The 17,361-nt window shown below is 36.5% G+C and overlaps 1 protein-coding gene across 1 annotated transcript; it reads left to right on the forward strand.

Moving 5' to 3' along the window:
* Positions 1 to 207: 207 nt before the first annotated feature.
* On the forward strand, positions 208 to 13,432 carry LOC131162676 (succinate dehydrogenase [ubiquinone] flavoprotein subunit, mitochondrial). The gene is made up of 16 exons (XM_058119282.1): positions 208 to 484; positions 944 to 1,111; positions 6,433 to 6,520; positions 7,257 to 7,403; positions 7,498 to 7,638; positions 8,961 to 9,046; positions 9,382 to 9,474; positions 9,576 to 9,639; positions 9,865 to 10,008; positions 10,464 to 10,651; positions 10,730 to 10,904; positions 10,990 to 11,160; positions 11,475 to 11,544; positions 11,630 to 11,750; positions 11,852 to 11,889; positions 13,080 to 13,432. Exons 1-16 carry the CDS (start codon positions 374 to 376, stop codon positions 13,180 to 13,182), a joined length of 1,908 nt encoding a protein of 635 aa, XP_057975265.1. The 5' UTR covers positions 208 to 373; the 3' UTR covers positions 13,183 to 13,432.
* The last annotated feature ends 3,929 nt before the right edge of the window (positions 13,433 to 17,361 follow it).

Consider the following 17,361-nt stretch of genomic DNA (forward strand, 5'->3'; position numbering starts at 1 on the left):
TTCAAACATTTGACCCTTCTAATGCTTGATAACCTCAATTTTATGAAAGGCTCCTCAATAATGGGAAAAGGGAATTTGGTGTCTCCAAAACAAATTTAGACCAATTTAAAAAGTAAAGGAGAGAGAGAGTGAATGGCAATTCCGTAGTAATGATCGAAAATAAGGGTAGTTGTAACAGCCTTCCGACTCAGGTGCATCACGGCCTAGCTAGAGCTACCCCCCGTGACCCGTCCGTCTGCTTAGGACTCTACAGCCCCACGCCACCTCCCTCGATTTTGCGAGTGCCAGCACAGTCAGCCATTGAGGCTTGGGAGGGATTGCGCACGCAGAGGAAAAGCGAAGGGCTGAGTCTGAGAGAGAGACAGAGAGAGAGATGTGGCGATTCGTTTCTCGCGGCCTTGCCCTTCCTTCTTCGTCTTCGAGGAGGGGGATCACCGGCGAATCGCTGAAACCTCACATTTCTAGGCTTTTCTCCACTGAAGCAGTACGATCTCTCTCTCTTCCCCGTACTCACTAATTCGAAGCTCATAGCAGTCTTGTGAATCTCAGGGCTTCTGATGCTTTTGTAGATTTGTCAATTTGATTATGGCGACTCTGTTTATCCCAGCGAACCAAACTGTGTTGCTCTTTGTCTTTTTTACTTTGGCCTATTATATGGATGATTTTCGTACTCCGATTGATGTGTTTCTTCCTTTTCTTGCTTGATGACCTTGAACCGAGCCGCCTTTCACTTTAAATATTTTCTTCTGACGTTACATTTGAGTTTATTTCGTGTTAATTTCAATTCTATTCTTCTATTGGATCATTTTCTTTTTCGTTTCAGTTTCTGATCTTCCAAATGCGCGTGTATTTTTCTTGGTGATTATTTCAATTTTGATTCGCTCGCTTTTAGCTCTGTAGTGTTTTACAAGTTGCATACTTTTGTTAATTTTTCTTTCTTCAGAGTGGGGGACGGGCCTCTTACACTGTGGTGGACCATACATACGATGCGGTTGTTGTAGGAGCAGGAGGTGCAGGGCTTAGAGCAGCCATAGGACTCTCCGAGCATGGATTCAACACTGCTTGCATTACCAAGCTTTTCCCTACTCGATCCCACACGGTTGCGGCTCAGGTAGGAGACCTTTGGCTTTTGACATATATGTTTAGGTTGGAACATCATGCTTTATTGTTTAGTTTTAAGTGTGATTACCAATGTTACCTAGCACAACAGAAAGCTCCAGTTTTTGGAATGGGAGTGGGCTGTGACATGTCACATGCTCTAAAATGTGGAAGTATACTTAGTCTCATACAAATATTTTGGTGAAAAATATGTAACACCATTTGTATATTTTGGACAGGATGTTGATGCGTTTGTAATTCTAGAAGAGATTTTTCTTTTTGTAATGGATTAATAATGACCGAGAATAAATTTTTAAGGCAATGATTCTCCACTTTAACTAATAAAAGAAAATTTGAAAAATATTGATTTAAAATTTTAGATTGTTAGATTTAGCGTTCTGCAACAAAATGTTTGATTTTATGGGACTTTTGTACAATTCAAGTTTAGCTAGGGTGTTTGAATTTTTTGGTAGCTACGGTTAATACCATGAAGTACCTAATACTTGCGAATGACTGGTAGGATCTTTGTGTTTTTAACTTCTTTGTTATTATAAGGGCGCACTTGGTTGTTCCATGGAAATTATTTTTGTTGTTGTATGCCATGAAATTTAAATGGATATTCCAAACCCCACATTATCATTGGTGTGTACAAGGGAAGAGCTATGATTTTAAGAATGAGGGGAGCAAAATGGAGGGAAAATAGAGAAATTATCTAACATTTGAGATCGCATAATATAAAATCAAATAGTTAGAAATGGGTAGCCTCATGGAAGTCCACCTGCTGTTGCTAACTTGCTCCTCTTAGTTGCTCATCCTGCTGGAGTTTTTCAGGAGATGCTGCTAGCCTCATTGGAACCTCCCATCCGCTGAACTCCAAAACCACCAAATGCCGTATGTGGAAGCCATGCTGCATGCTCCTCATGTGCTGCCCCTCCTTTCTGCCTCCCATGTTTCAAAAACTGATGTGGCCCCTTGCCCCCTTCTTTCTTAGAAGGTCTGACTTCACTAAAAGAAAACCCGACTTTATTTAAAAAAGAAGAATGTAGAGGAAATCCCAGCCCCTTTTCATTTCTTCACCTGTATCCAATCCAGCCCACAATTTTACCAAGGTGAGGCGAGCACCACCTTCAGCTACATCATCAGACAGATCAGCAAACTGGAGACATCAGCCGATCAGCCACTTGATCATCCTGACCAAACAGTAAACTTCCCCTTTATTATGCACTGATTTCAAAAACAAAAAAACAAAAATGGATCGTGGTGAGTTGGTGACAAATTATTGGAAGGCACAACATCAAGCCTTTCTCACACTTTTCTCAAGTGTTGAGAAAATGTTTGCCAAATCATTATTTGATGGAAGGTGCCCTATAGATGTGGCCTTTAGGGATGGTGTCACTTATATGTAGCTTCATCGGGGACTCCACTCAAGGCCTTACAAGATATCTTTGGTTGATATACTTAATATTTCTATGAAAAATGTTTGCTTCCTCTCCAAATGGGTGACTATTTTGATGGTGTTTGTTGTGATATCATGCTCATGAATATTGGCCATTTACTCCTTGGTTCTCCTTGATTGGAAGATTAGAGTGACACAAGGTGAAAGTAGAATAACGTTCCCAAGAGGGGGGAGGGGGAGAGGTGAATTGGGTTAATTAAAATTTTTAAGTTCTTTGTCAACTTTTTACTTGTTTTAGTACTAACAACAAAATTTTAAGTAAATCAACCAATTTATAATCACAACCAAAACACTCCACAAATTACTGAAAAATTAAACAATCCAATCAACCACACAATATTAAAACCAACAATCAAGATAACCAAGAATTTGTAACTTGATGCTTTCAGCTTTTGGTAACAGCCTTGTATTTTATATGCAAGCCCTGTTTTGATTTTGGTTTATAATGCGCTCTCTTAACCAAGATTTCCGCAAATTAATTAATGTACTCTATTGTGAGTTTCTGCAAAAGGTTAATTGAAACGTACTTTCTAAAAATTAAGAGTCTTATCTGAATGTAGTATTTAAGCCTTGCAACCTGCACTTAGCATCCACAAATAGAAATATAGTGCAGAAAATAAAGAGTAGGGTAGAGAAGAACACCAAGTTTTTACGAGGTTCGACTTATCCCCAACCTACGTCCTCGCCTTTGGCAAACCACCAAAGATTCCACTATATTAGTTCCTTTTCGGGCGGAACAACACCGTTACAACCACTCCTTCAATTAGGCTAGAGTGTGCTTCTCTAAACGATATCCCCTCGTTCGGTCCAACGATTCAAGCACCCGAACCGTCAATGAATCAACGAGACAAGTTTCAAGAGAAGGTGTACAAGAGATGCTCTCAAAAGAGCTGATTAGTAGAAATTCAATCTATATACTTCAAAGCAATTCAAATATGAAAATCAAATTGAAGCTCCAAGAGTATATCACCAAATGGTTCTTTCAATGGATGAAAGATTTAGAACTTAATGCACAATTTTAGTGATGAAAGACAGCAGTATTTTAGTAGGATTCATGCACAAGATGAGAGTGAGAGAGCCTTTGAGAGTTTGAGAACAATTGAGAGAGTATGAGAGTTGTAATTGATTCTTGGTGTATAAATTCATTGGTCGTGAGGGTATTTATAGATTTAGAAAAGTGTCTAACTTGATCCCCAAGTTTACTTGGAGTAGTGTCCAAGTTTTAAACAAGTTTGAGCCCCAAGCAATCTATTTTTCAAAAATATGTCCGTTATAAAATTTAAAATCTGCCGCGTGGCAATAGCCTGAGAGCTTTTAGTCAGGCGCCTGTCAATAAATTACACAGTTAATTTTCATAGGCAGTAAGGTGGCAATCGCTTGTCACCTTGTGGTCAGGCGCCTGTCACTGAAATTCCCTTTTTTAAAAAATAGGCAGAAGGGTGACAGTAGCTTGATGAAACCTGGATAGACTTCTTTGTTTGCACCGTTAGGCGCCTGTCAAGGTCCAGACAGTAGCCTGACGACCTTCTGTCTGTGTATTTTAAAAACCTTTAAAGTGCCAACCTACTGACAATATTCAGTAAGGCTCCTGTCAGGTAAAAAAATATGGTTTTTAAAATATTTTTGTATTCACTCTCTTTGCTTCTTAATTCTTGGAATATCAATTTATTCTCTTTGAAAGTCATGTTCCAAGTTTTAAAATTAAGGTCTCTAAGTTTTTTTATGCCTAATGAGCTTCAAAATGAAATTTCATACTTTGAATATACTTGAAATACTTACAATACATGTCCTATTGTCTCTCTTAATTTCTTGAGCTTTTGAGAATCTTCATGAAATCGTTGCTTTGAGTTCTTTTAAATCCTGAGCTTCATTTTTCCTTGAGCGTCCAATATTGATCTTGAATTTGATATGAGCTTTCAAAATTTGATCACTTGACCATATGAAGTATGCTTGACTTCAATATCTATTTTTCCTGAAATATCATAACTTTGAAGAATATTAAATAATCTTACTTTGTTATCATCAAAATTAAGAGTCGTAAGCCTTGTTTAGGCCAACACAAGGCCATGAGAATACATGTCTTTCACTATAATTCTAACAATATTATTTTCAAATGTGCTCTACCAACCAACCAAGAAAGAGAATGTCGCAATATTGATGATGTCAAAGTTACTCAGTTTGAAGCCTTTGCAGGCAAAGAATTGAATGTGCTTTAAGACATTCAAAGTGTTAAAAGCATTTCTATTTTAAAGTTTGCCACCCTAATGGGTTCATTGATATTTGATGCCAATTCCTAATTCAGCTTTTCTTTCTTTGGTGCTACCAAAGGAATTCTTGCATCACTCCAGCACTAACTTTCGAAGAGGCCAAAATTTTCCCAATTAGGGAGATTGATGCAACTTATAAAGTTGAACAATGAGTGAGCCTTCATTGGTGGCTGATTTACAAGAGTTGGCTTATGGAATTAGCAACTCTTGATGTCAATTAATTTAGGATCTATCAATTAGGACTATGTTTATGATTAATTTGAATTTGAATTGAGAAGTTAACATTCACTTACATGCAGCTTCACCCGGATCTCCACCCAGAGCCTTATGAGATATCTTTAGTGACTATTTTGATTTTGATAATTAGGGTGTGACACAAGGCCAGGAGAGTACGTCTTTTATTTTAATGCTAAGAAGAATATTTTCAAACTTGCTCTACCAACCAACCAAGAAAAAGAACTTGGAAATATTGGTGCCATAGTTACTCAACTTGAAGACACTCTACAGGCAAAGAAACGAATGTGCTTTAAGACATTCAAGGTGTTCAAACCATTTCCATTGTTGTGTTTTTGATGCCAATTCCTGATTCATCTTTTCTTTCTCTGGTGCTATCAAAGGAACGAGGTTTCTTGCATCACTGCTACACTGTCATTGAAGAGGCATAATTTTTCCAACTAGGGATTGGATGCAGAACGAGAATTCGAATAATGGATGAACCTTCGTTGGTGGCTGATTTAGAAGAATTGGCCTGAGGAATTACCAGGTCTTGATGTCAATAGATTTAGGATCAATCAATTAGGATTATGTTTATGGTTGATGTGAATTTGAATTGAGAAGTTAACATCCCCCCCCAGGTTTCTCCTTCTTTCTCTTTTCCTTTTCTCTTCTTCCTCCTCCTCCTCCTTCTCTTCCTTTCTTTCTGTTCCTTTCCTCCATCCTCTATGCTACATGACACTGTTAATTCAATATTTTGAGCAAGTTTTTAGGTAGTGCACTTAGGTCAAGTGGTGACTAAACCAATACAAATTGGGTAGAGACCAAATCATTAGAAGCTGTAAGAAGGATTGTAAATCCTGAAGTAGGGAGTTCATGCACAAGAGGAGTCCTACATGAAGTGGGGAGGTGCGCACGACCATGCATATCCAACATAAATTTTAGTATGCCATGCATATCATGTAACTTCGACAGAGTAAACAGTTAGTTATTGTTGTTGCTTTTGATGTTCATTATCATGTTCATGACTTGACTTGGTATTCACTTGAAGGCTAGTTGTTAGAAATAAATGATAGTTTCTAATGGAATCTGGTTTTTTTTTTTGTCAATTTACTTTTAAATTTGTCAACTAATTTGAGACAACTATCCTTGCAAGACCCTGAAGTTTTGTCTTCTATATATTTGTAGGCATTTTCGAATCTATCCTACCTTTGTGGAATATATTAATTTTTGTTGCTGTTGTTGTTGTTGTTGGTTTTTGAGTATTCGGTAATTTGTTTTCATTTTGTGGTCTATGATCGTCTGTTTGTTGTTGTGTTGAATAATGTTGATTCTCTTGTCATTTAATTTATGTCACAATGAGTGGTTGCTGACCTGAGGTTATGAATTTGTATACAGGGTGGCATAAATGCTGCATTAGGGAATATGACTGAAGATGACTGGAGATGGCACATGTATGACACAGTTAAAGGAAGTGATTGGTTAGGTGCGAACATATGATACTTGTTTAAATTTGATATTCCTTTTTATTTTTCTTTTGTTTGGTGTGCACTTCCCTGGTTATGGGACATTAATAGAGAGTATTTTGTCAACATTAGTTATCGCGACAATGGAAGAAATTATCTTCTTTGTTTGTACCACCTTCTGGGATAAGTGGTTTTACAGGTATACCACACAACTATTGTGTCCTGTGGGGTTATCCCCTGCATTTATGTCAATGGCACGTGTATGAGACACAGTAAAAAGGAAGTTACTGGTTAGGTGCGAGCATATGATACTTGTTTAAATTTGATATTCCTTTTTATTTTGCTTTTGTTTGGTGACTGGTGTACACTTTTTGTTATTGGGACATTAATAGAGAGAGAATTTTGTCAGCATTAGTTATCATGACAATGGAAGAAACTGTCTTCTTTGTTTGTACCACCTTCTGGGATAAGAGGTTTTACAGGAATACTGCACAGCTATTTTGTCCTGTGGGGTTATCCCCTGCATTTATGTCTTGTACCTTGAACAAAAGTAATGTTTCAAATTTCTTATCTTCATAAGGAAGTAGGTTGTGCCAACAGAAGAATTTACAAATTTGTTTTGTCCATATATATATATATACACATAATGTATATATATATATATGTGTGTGTGTGTGTGTGTGTGTGTATTCACAATTACTTATATTTTTTGCCCCATTTGGTTTTTAACACACAGGTGTTAGTGTGGTTCTGCAGGTGACCAAGATGCTATACAATATATGTGTAGGGAGGCTCCAAAAGCTGTGATAGAACTTGAGAATTATGGGCTGCCATTTTCCCGAACTGAAGATGGGAAAATATATCAGCGTGCATTTGGTGGTCAGAGCCTCGACTTTGGAAAAGGTAGAAAAATGCCAAATTGGAATGAATCATCAGTTGCATGGGTTTGTATGAAAGCTCTTTGATATTTGGTTCTTCTTTGTTGATGTTTTTGTAGGTGGGCAGGCTTACCGTTGTGCCTGTGCTGCTGATCGAACTGGGCATGCTCTATTGCATACTCTGTATGGCCAGGCTATGAGACATAATACACAATTTTTTGTGGAGTATTTTGCTCTGGATCTTTTAATGGATAGCAGTGGTATGCTAGTGCATCTGACTTGTGACAAAAAAAAAAGTTATGAATGAGTACTGTTGGTTTTCTCTGTTAATAGATATCTAATAGTTTCTCTCACCATGATTTTGATGATTGGAGGATACACCTCTATCAATCTATTTATTTATTGCTGGAGGTGTTACGCCTGTTAGATTACCACTTTACCTAAAAGCTTAAACTATTAGGTTGTGGGCCAACAATGTATATCAAGCTTTAATACTCGCCCGCACGTGCAGCTCGACAGCATGTGGAGAGATAAACAAATGATAAATAACACCACAGAATAAACGCGGGCGACAAGACTAGAATCCAGAACCTCTTGGTAACCAGAGCTCTAATACCATGTTAGATTACCACTTTACCTAAAAGCTTAAACTATTTGGTTGTGAGCCAACAATGTATATCAAATTTTAATAACGCCATTTACAAAATCAGAAGTTCCCAAAATCATTATAATCCTTAGTGGACAAGATGGAATGAAAGTGGCGCTATATCTTTGGAGTTGTAGCTAAGACTAAGAGGATAATACTGATGAAACTGTTCTTTGCTTATGCTCTAGTTTTGAATTCTCCAAGATGGCTGTTCTGAAATTTTCTCAAAAGTATGATAGGTGCTAGTTTTTGAATATATAAATCTATATATATATATATATAAATATTTTTTTTTATTTTTTTATTTTACATAAACTTATTGTCACTGTCACTATCGCCAATCTTAAGTTAGGCAATATCCTCTAAAAGATGAGGTGCTGGCGAAGCCCTGCTTACCAGCTCATTTCAAATTTTTCTAGGTCTATGATTCCTCTCCTCCTATATGCTCTAATATTTAACTAAATCACTTTCTCATTAGATTGTTTTCTACTCTATGTTGCAAGTGTGCTCAAACGATTACTTTTCTTTTGTGGGTGAGCTTTGTCCTAGATTTTAGGATGCCACACTAAAACATGGAGGTCATAAGTTCAAATCATAGAAACAACCTCTCCAAATGAGGTTATAAAGCTGGTTATGTAATTCCCTCTTTAGATCCCCTGTAAGCCTTGTTTGCTGGGTGTTTTTTCTTTCCTTCTTAAAATTACTCCTTTGCATGCCAATGGATCTCAAGATGCTGTGCAGGTTTCATTTCTTGCTTTATGTTTAGTTGCATCAGCTTCCAATTTGTAATTCATTTCCATTGGGGATAATACACTTCTCTTAGGAAGGCCCTGTTTGGGTATTCACTTGATTTGAAATGAGAATTTTGTTGTTTGTATATGTATTGCATCTCTGCAAATGTTGGTTGATTCTTGAGTTGTTGGTAATTTTATTCAGGTAGTTGCCAAGGAGTGATTGCATTAAATATGGAGGATGGGACATTGCATCGGTTCCGTGCTGCTTCGACAATTCTGGCCACAGGGGTATTTATATTAACTTAATTCTATTTTTACTATTTATTTGGTTGGGGAGAACTTTCTTTGCTTTTTGCAAAATATTTTTTATTTTCCTTCTGTTTGGTTCCTCCTATAAAAGAGAAATATATATTTTTTTAATGGCAAATATCCTCCATGCAACAATAGAACCCAACTTCCCTAAGGAAAGGGTGCCATTTTCTCTCCAGACAAACAAAAAAAAACTTTAGAAGAGGATTATTCTTTTCTTGGAAAATAATTTTTCCTATTTTCCATTGAAAAATATTTTCCTGCCAAACAGACCAGAGAGCAGTTTCTTCACCTCTCATATATTTTTCTGTCAGGGCTATGGTCGAGCATACTTTTCTGCAACCTCAGCTCATACTTGTACTGGTGATGGCAATGCGATGGTTTCACGTGCTGGTCTCCCGCTCGAGGTTTGTTACTTTGCTTCTCCTGCTTCTCAACCTGATTTTACCATGCAGTTAGTTTCTCTCTCTCTCTCTCTCTCTGGTGTGCTGATATATTGTTTGTCCAGGATCTTGAGTTTGTGCAGTTTCACCCAACTGGTATATATGGTGCTGGTTGTCTCATTACTGAAGGTTAGTGTTTTTCATATTATGGATCTCTGCTTATTAAGTTCATAATATAGGGAAATTCAAATTATTTAACATGGCCTGATTTTTTTTTTAAGCATGCTGTTTAGTGTGACATTGTTTTGTTGGGTTGTATTTTAAAAGAAATCCATATGTTCAGTTGGAGTGAAAAGTTTATTTTCTTATCGGTTCCTTTCTGTTGTTTCCCTGGCTTCAATCTGTAATTTTTAGGATCCCGTGGTGAAGGAGGTATCCTTAGGAATAGCGAAGGTGAGCGATTTATGGAACGTTATGCCCCTACAGCAAAGGATCTTGCATCAAGAGATGTGGTTTCAAGATCTATGACTATGGAAATTCGAGAAGGCCGTGGTGTAGGTATGGTTATATTCTTATTGTAAAGTACATCATTGCATTGGCAGACGCTACCTGTTCTGCATATTCTATTAATGCCAAGTCAAAGTGAAGAGCATTGAGGACCTTGATTTTCATTAGGAGATCAAATGAAGGACCTATGGAAGTCAGAGCCATCCCATATGCATGGGCAATGCAAAAGTGTCTTTGAGGCTAGAGCACGAGTTTTATTGCATAAATTTTTATGAAGTCTTGAGTCAAACATAAGGAATCTTTTCTCAGCCAAATCTAGAATAGTAATCTTTTTGTCTATGATTATCTAGAAGAAATGAATTGATGACTGATAATCATAATAATTATAGTCCCTGTATGATAAAAAATATTCTGGATGTCTAGATGTTCTCAGCATATACACCTTTTTTATTATTGATTTCTATGCTGGTTTTGTGTTTTTGATGGTTTTGATGTTGGTTTAACAGGACCTATGAAGGACCACATCTATCTCCACTTGAATCACTTACCCCCTGATGTGTTGAAAGAGAGGCTTCCTGGTATCTCTGAAACTGCTGCTATTTTTGCCGGTGTTGATGTTACAAAGGAGCCCATCCCTGTGTTACCTACTGTTCATTATAATATGGGTGGGATCCCCACCAATTATCATGGAGAGGTAAAAGTTCAACAATATCTTGTATTGTTGTTTTTGTGAAACTTAGCTGTTCTCATGTGCTACTACTTTCTATCGCAGGTTGTCACCATTAAAGGTGATGATCCAGATGCTGTAGTTCCTGGATTAATGGCTGCTGGGGAGGCAGCTTGTGCATCAGTTCATGGTGCCAATCGACTCGGTGCAAATTCTCTTCTCGACATTGTTGTTTTTGGTCGAGCTTGTGCTAACAGGGTTGCTGAGATTCATAGACCAGGCAAGCTCTTACCTCAAATTTTTATAGAAGCATTTCTTATGAAATGTGTAATACATATGAAGATGCCTCCACTTGATATTTGCAGGTGAGAAACAAAAACCTTTGGAAAAGAATGCTGGGGAGAAGACAATTGCATGGCTGGACAAACTGAGAAATTCAAATGGATCCAGTCCAACTTCAAAAATTCGGTTGAATATGCAACGGATAATGCAAAATAATGCTGCTGTGTTCCGCACTCAAGAAACATTAGAGGAAGGTAGTGTATTTATCATTTTTCAATTTATACTGTTTTATTTTCCATGCAATCCTGCAATCCTTCTCTTTTTTGTATGCACCTGGTATGAACCCCTCTGCCTCCCCCCCCCCCCCTCTTGCGGGAAAAAGAAAGAGAAAGAAATAAGCAATAATATTATTGTACTAGAAATAAAAAAAAATTCCTTGTTTGCCCTTAACTACATTGCTCTCTTGGGGTATATTTGTCTTTATTAAAATTGGTATGCCATCTTTTGTGCTGCACCTCTGTTGAGTAATTTCTTAATGGCTTCGCCCTCGTACTGGTGCATTCTATAGGTTGTAAGTTGATTGATAAAGCATGGGAGAGCTTTCATGATGTTCAGGTGAAAGATCGGAGTCTGATATGGTAAGTTATGGTAATTTTGTGCATGAGGATGACTGGTGATCACATTGTTTCACACAAGTCATAAATTTCTGAATCCTCCACACAGGAACTCTGACTTGGTAGAAACTTTTGAGTTGGAAAACCTTCTGATAAATGCATGTATCACCATGCATTCTGCTGAAGCCAGGAAAGAAAGTAGAGGAGCTCATGCCCGTGAAGATTTTACGGTTAGTGTGTGTGCGTGCATAAATATATATTTATTCTATAAAACATTTCCTATGTCTATTCTTTCCTGTATATAATGAAATTTGATGCTTTGATTTTGCAGAAAAGAGATGATGAGAAATGGATGAAACACACCTTGGGGTAAGATTCATTACCTCTCTTCCTACACAACCCTCTCTTCCCCTTGCATTGATTTGGTCATTTCTTAAAATCCGGCTACCTTTACCGAAACCATTCTCTCTCTCTCTCTCTCTCTCTCTCTCTCACACACACACACACACACTAGATTGTGTAGTACACGAAAAGAAAATTAGGTAATTGTTAGAGTACCACTTTACCTAAAAGCTTATGCTGTTAGACTGTGGGTCAACAATGTTTATTAGGCCTTAACACTTCCCTGCACATGTAACTCGACAGCACATGGAGAGATAAACAAACGATAAACAACATCCATTATAGGGAATGAGATAATTCTTAAGAAAGAATAAGTGCAAGCAAGAAGACTAGTGCTCAGGATCTCCTGGCAATGTGCTCTAATGCCATGTTAGATTACCACACCTAAAAGCTTAAAGTTAAGTCTGTGGGCCAACAATGTTTAGCAGGCCTTTAAAGAATGCATCTCTCTCTTTGAAGAATTTGCACAATTTGAGTTGGACGATACCAGTCTGACGGTGAAATGTCCTGAACCACTACCATCACAACACAAATTCATCTCTGCAATTCATGCTAGGAACCAAACATAGACATCGAACATCTGTCAGTGAAATGTCCTGAACCACTACCATCACAACACAAATTCTTCTCTGCAATTAGTGCTAGGAACCATAACATTGACATTGAACAAAGATTAAGCGACGTCTTCACCTAATGTAACCCTTCTTTATCAGCGCTTGGAACTGATTGTGTGTAAAAAGGTTTTCACTTTGTGAAGAATATGTTCTACATCCCAAGATTTTAAACAATAATAATAAAATAATAGACGTTTTCCTTCACACTTTCTGTATTTCAAATGCTGCCTTATCCCTTATACTCCCCCCCCCCCCCCCACTTAAAAAAAAAAAAAAAAAAAAAAACTGAAGGGAGAAGAAAACCACCAAAAGATCTCCACACTTTCTCCCTTTTACCAGTATTGGTTTGGTCTAGGTTTTCCTTGTTTGAGGATCAAGATGGTCTTTACTAGCAATTTATGCAATGTTTTGGCTGCTTGATTTTAGTAATGAATCCAAGTTTTATATATTGCTCGTGAGATTATGGTAATTGTTTGATAATACCAAGCTATTAATTCTGATTTTATTAGACATTAATGGAGTTGTGTCTACATTGGTTCACAGATATTGGGAGGACGAGAAGGTTCGGTTAGCCTACAGGCCAGTTCACATGAACACCCTAGATGACGAGGTTGAGTCTTTCCCACCTAAAGCTCGTGTATATTGATACATTTGGTCATAATATTTTAAAAAAGGAAAATCTGAGGCGTATCCAGATGAGCTGTTGCAAGGTTTAGGCTGCAATAAATTGTTTTAGGTGCGAGCATTTTGATAATAATTTTTGCATTAATTACTGCTGGACCAATGTGATCGAAAGCAATGTAAAATTCGAATAACAACTTACACTTGTATTTGCGCCATCAAACTATGGTTTTGCAATTGCTCTTTAGCTTGATGGTTGATTCTGTGGCTTAAAATTTTTCTAGGGATTTGTATATTTTTTCTTTTTGCATGAGAACCTTATGCAACTGGCTTGAACCTTCAACAAGAAAGTACTTTGGTGAACGGATTCTTTGCTTGAAGTAAATAATTGTGACGTCAAAACAGAGCACAAAACTTGCATAATAGTTGCAAATTGATCAGTCTGATTTATTTTGAATGTTACTTCGTCCACACGAGGCTCAGCAAATTTACAAGTACTTGATTAAATATGTAACGTGATTTAGAGCTTGTTTGGAAACATTCAAAAATATGTGCTTATAACTTATTTTAACTTAAATGAGTAGATTTAATTGTATTGTTTGGATGGTTTATAAATAAGTATACGTATTAAAAGCGATTATCATTTTATTCCTTAATTAATAGGATAAATAGAAATTGAAAAATGTTACTGTCACGACTCACAAGTGTTTCAAACAAAAGCACCCTTTTAAAAGCCAACCGCTCGTGTTTTTGTAGAATTTCCTAGGTAATTTTCTCCAATGGCACCCGACCTTCATCCTCTTCCCCCTCGCTTGAAATTGTTGAGCCTCTTAAGGGAACGAAACTAGGTCAAGATTGAATCATAATCTTTGATTGGAGCAGGAGATTTGTTTTCCAGACCTGATCTGATCTTCCAATAATCGAAGAGTTCGATTTGTTTTTAAGATCTGATTTGAGTTTCATACGAGTAACTTTCGTTCAATAAATTCATTTTGTTGTTTGATTTGAGCTTCCATATCAATCTCTGGTTCGAATGAGTTGGTCGTCTTATTCTGATTCGAAGTTCTCCACCGCTCCAGAGGCTCTCCTTCTTGGAGCTTTAATGGTGCACCCAGGCGCCAGTGAGGATCCGAAGAGGCCTCGTAATAGAGAAAACCCAAATGCTCCTGCTTCACCCGCAAGCACACCCTCCAGTGTTAACCAATATGCATTTATTTTTCTCAGATCCTTTGAGGGCAGATTGAGCACCGAGCCTCACTCAGATCCTTTTATTGCAAAGAGCCACATTAGGACGTTTAGGAAAGTGTTTGATGAAATGCCTCAGAGAGACTTCGTGAGTTGGAATTCCACCATTTTGGGATATAGCATCAATTGGTCTTCTGCCTGCTTGTGCTCAAGCAGTAGCCATCCATCCAAGAGGGCATGTGGATTCATTCCACCTACACTGTAAAGTCTGGGATGGAGATTGATGCTGCTTTAGGTAGTTGTGTGATTTCAAATTGCCGTCGGTTAGCAAAGGGGTGGGAATGTTTTGAAAGGATAGTTGGTTATGGAGTTGAGAGGAATGATCAGCCATTATGCTTAATTTTATGGAAGATCTACTGGGACAAATTTTAAATGCAGGCGGCAAAACTAGAATCCAGGACCTTCTGATAACTAGTTCTGATACCATGTTAGATTACCACTTTACTTAAAAGCTTAAGTTATTAGTTTGAGGGTTGACAGTGCATATCATGCTTTAACAAACCGCAACCATAATGAATCATTTGGAGGGGAGGATGCTGCGGATATGGCAGATGCCGATGCAACAGCTGATGCATTGGCATCTGTAGACAGCAATGGTGCAGGAGTGAGGCAACTTTGCAGTGAGAGCTGCTATGGAATGGAGTGATTTAAGCAGTGTTCTTGCCTTCACTGGGTCTTAAAGTGAAAGTTTGTTCTTGGGGTTTATCTCTAAATGGATATCAAGACCTACACCAATTATATATTATATTTCAAGGAGCTAGACCAATTATGCTGTCCTTTCCAGTTGTAGTTTTGGGTGGGATTGAGTCCCCACTTGCTCCCCTTCATCAATCCTTATTTTCTGAAGTTTATACGTTTTTGAATGGATTTGATCAGGCAGCTCGACTGCACAGATTGTGCTTTCCGTTCTCATTATTTTTTTTTCTTTTTTCTGTTGGGGTTTAGGGTTTAAACTTCTCAGAAATTTCTTTTGTTAATTAGAAGGCTTGGAATGGCAAATAAGAGCTTGTGATGCTCCCCCAAAGTCTTTAATTCAATTTAAAATGGGTGCATGATATGGTTTAAGAGGTTCCATCTTATACCCTTTTCACTCGATATAGCAATAAGTTTTTCTCTTCAAAATACAACTTATGAGATCGTATTCGAGCTAGTGTGCCGTAATCGATATTTCATTTTTAGCAAATGGTACAATTATTCATGTAATATTGATTTTTAAGAAATTTGGCCCATTTTCAGTAAATTATAATTGATTTTTTTATTTTATTTTTAATCATACTTTTGTCATACTGAATTCTATCTTTAATAAAATTTATGTGCGATGTGAGATTTGTTATCTTTTCAAATGATTGTTTTATTAATAGTTTTTTGTTGAGTGTTTTTTCTTTTTTGACATGAATACTTATCATTATAGGAAAATAAGTACTTTTTTAAATTTGAGTAACAACACATGTTATTATAACATAAGCTATTATGATATAACAAAGTGATTGTTGATTAATTGAGTCTAAACAAACATTTTATTGTAAAAGTACTTGTATTATATACATATTTATATAAAATCATGAGAAAAAAATGATTATTCAATAATTAAATGTTGTCAAATGCAACCTTAAATTTAAATGATGTTGGATTGAGTTACCATTAAGTGGGTGAAGTACATGTACCTTACATGCAAACCATGTGACACTAAAGAAAGAGCACAAAACTCGAAAAAAGTAATTATACTTTATCTCAAAAATAAATTTTTTAATAAAAATTACTATATATAATTGTTTTAATTTAACAAAAGTGATTATATGAACAATATTAAAGTGACTTAACATTCAATGAATTAAGCATTATCTGTTGTCACACGCAAAACATGTGATTAAAAGTAGCACAAAATTCAAAAAAAATAATTACATATTAACGATTATCTTATAAAAAATTTACTTTATCTACTCAGAGATTTAAAAACTTGAAATTAATTATTTAAATATATAAGTCGACATTAGATTTAGATAATACTAATCTAAACATTAAATGGGTTAAGCACAATATGGATTAGGTAAAACTTAAAATAAAATGCTAAGAGTGTCAAAGCATAGACTTTAATTCTCAAATATGAATTTTTTTTTTAAATTATACATATTTGAACAAAAATAAATACAATTATATATTATATTTTATTTAAATTCATATAAATTTAAATACTATCCCTAAACTCTAAAATTCAAATATTTAAATATTAGATAAGGTTTTTTATATCAAGGAAGAAAATGTTAAAAGAAAAAGGCAAAAAAGAAAAAAAGAAAAACATAGGGACGATGGCACTGCCAAAGATTCTTGAGAAGCATTAAGGCTGACAAATATGGTACAAGTTGGAGTAAGTTGGCCAGAGCAGAATGTGCATGACACAGGTGCATGCTGTACCCACTCCCACTAGGGATTATATCATACAACGTGGTTCTTTTTAAATTGCAAATTAATTATAAAACAAACCCAAATGATGAGATCAATCGTCTGCCCCAAGTGGGCTTGAAATCATTATTCTATAGATTAATGAATTGTTACTACTCTTATTAGTGCATCACTATCTCATATATATATATATATATATATATAGGAATGCATCGGGATGAGGTAAGCATCTCATTTTCATTCATTCTTTTTTACTGTTACAATCTAAACCTTCATCGATTCCTAAATTAAGCATCAGAGTGATCTCCCCAGAGTACACCTTGGGTCCTCTAGCTATACTTGCTTGATTCGTTTCAAGTGATCGCAGTCGAAAGTCAATCCATGTGAAACCATTCAATATTTCACAGCAATAGTTCGCACCGTCTATGGGAACCTAGAAGGTTTTTCCATCTTTGACCATGGTCATGTCACAACTCCAAATCAGAAACTACTATGGGAGACCAATCGCCTTAGTCAATTCATTATACTACAACTGACAATTCGTTACCAAGCGTGCCTC

The sequence above is a fragment of the Malania oleifera genome, chromosome 1 (assembly GCF_029873635.1).
Source record: "Malania oleifera isolate guangnan ecotype guangnan chromosome 1, ASM2987363v1, whole genome shotgun sequence".
Classification (NCBI taxonomy): Eukaryota; Viridiplantae; Streptophyta; class Magnoliopsida; order Santalales; family Ximeniaceae; genus Malania; species Malania oleifera.

Bases quoted from the DNA above. Each gene is read 5' to 3' on its own strand.
- LOC131162676 (XM_058119282.1), top strand. From the start codon at position 374: ATGTGGCGATTCGTTTCTCGCGGCCTTGCCCTTCCTTCTTCGTCTTCG. The intron at 10,009-10,463 runs GTATGGTTATAT...TTGGTTTAACAG, and splicing joins TCGAGAAGGCCGTGGTGTAG to GACCTATGAAGGACCACATC. The intron at 10,652-10,729 runs GTAAAAGTTCAA...TTTCTATCGCAG, and splicing joins CCACCAATTATCATGGAGAG to GTTGTCACCATTAAAGGTGA.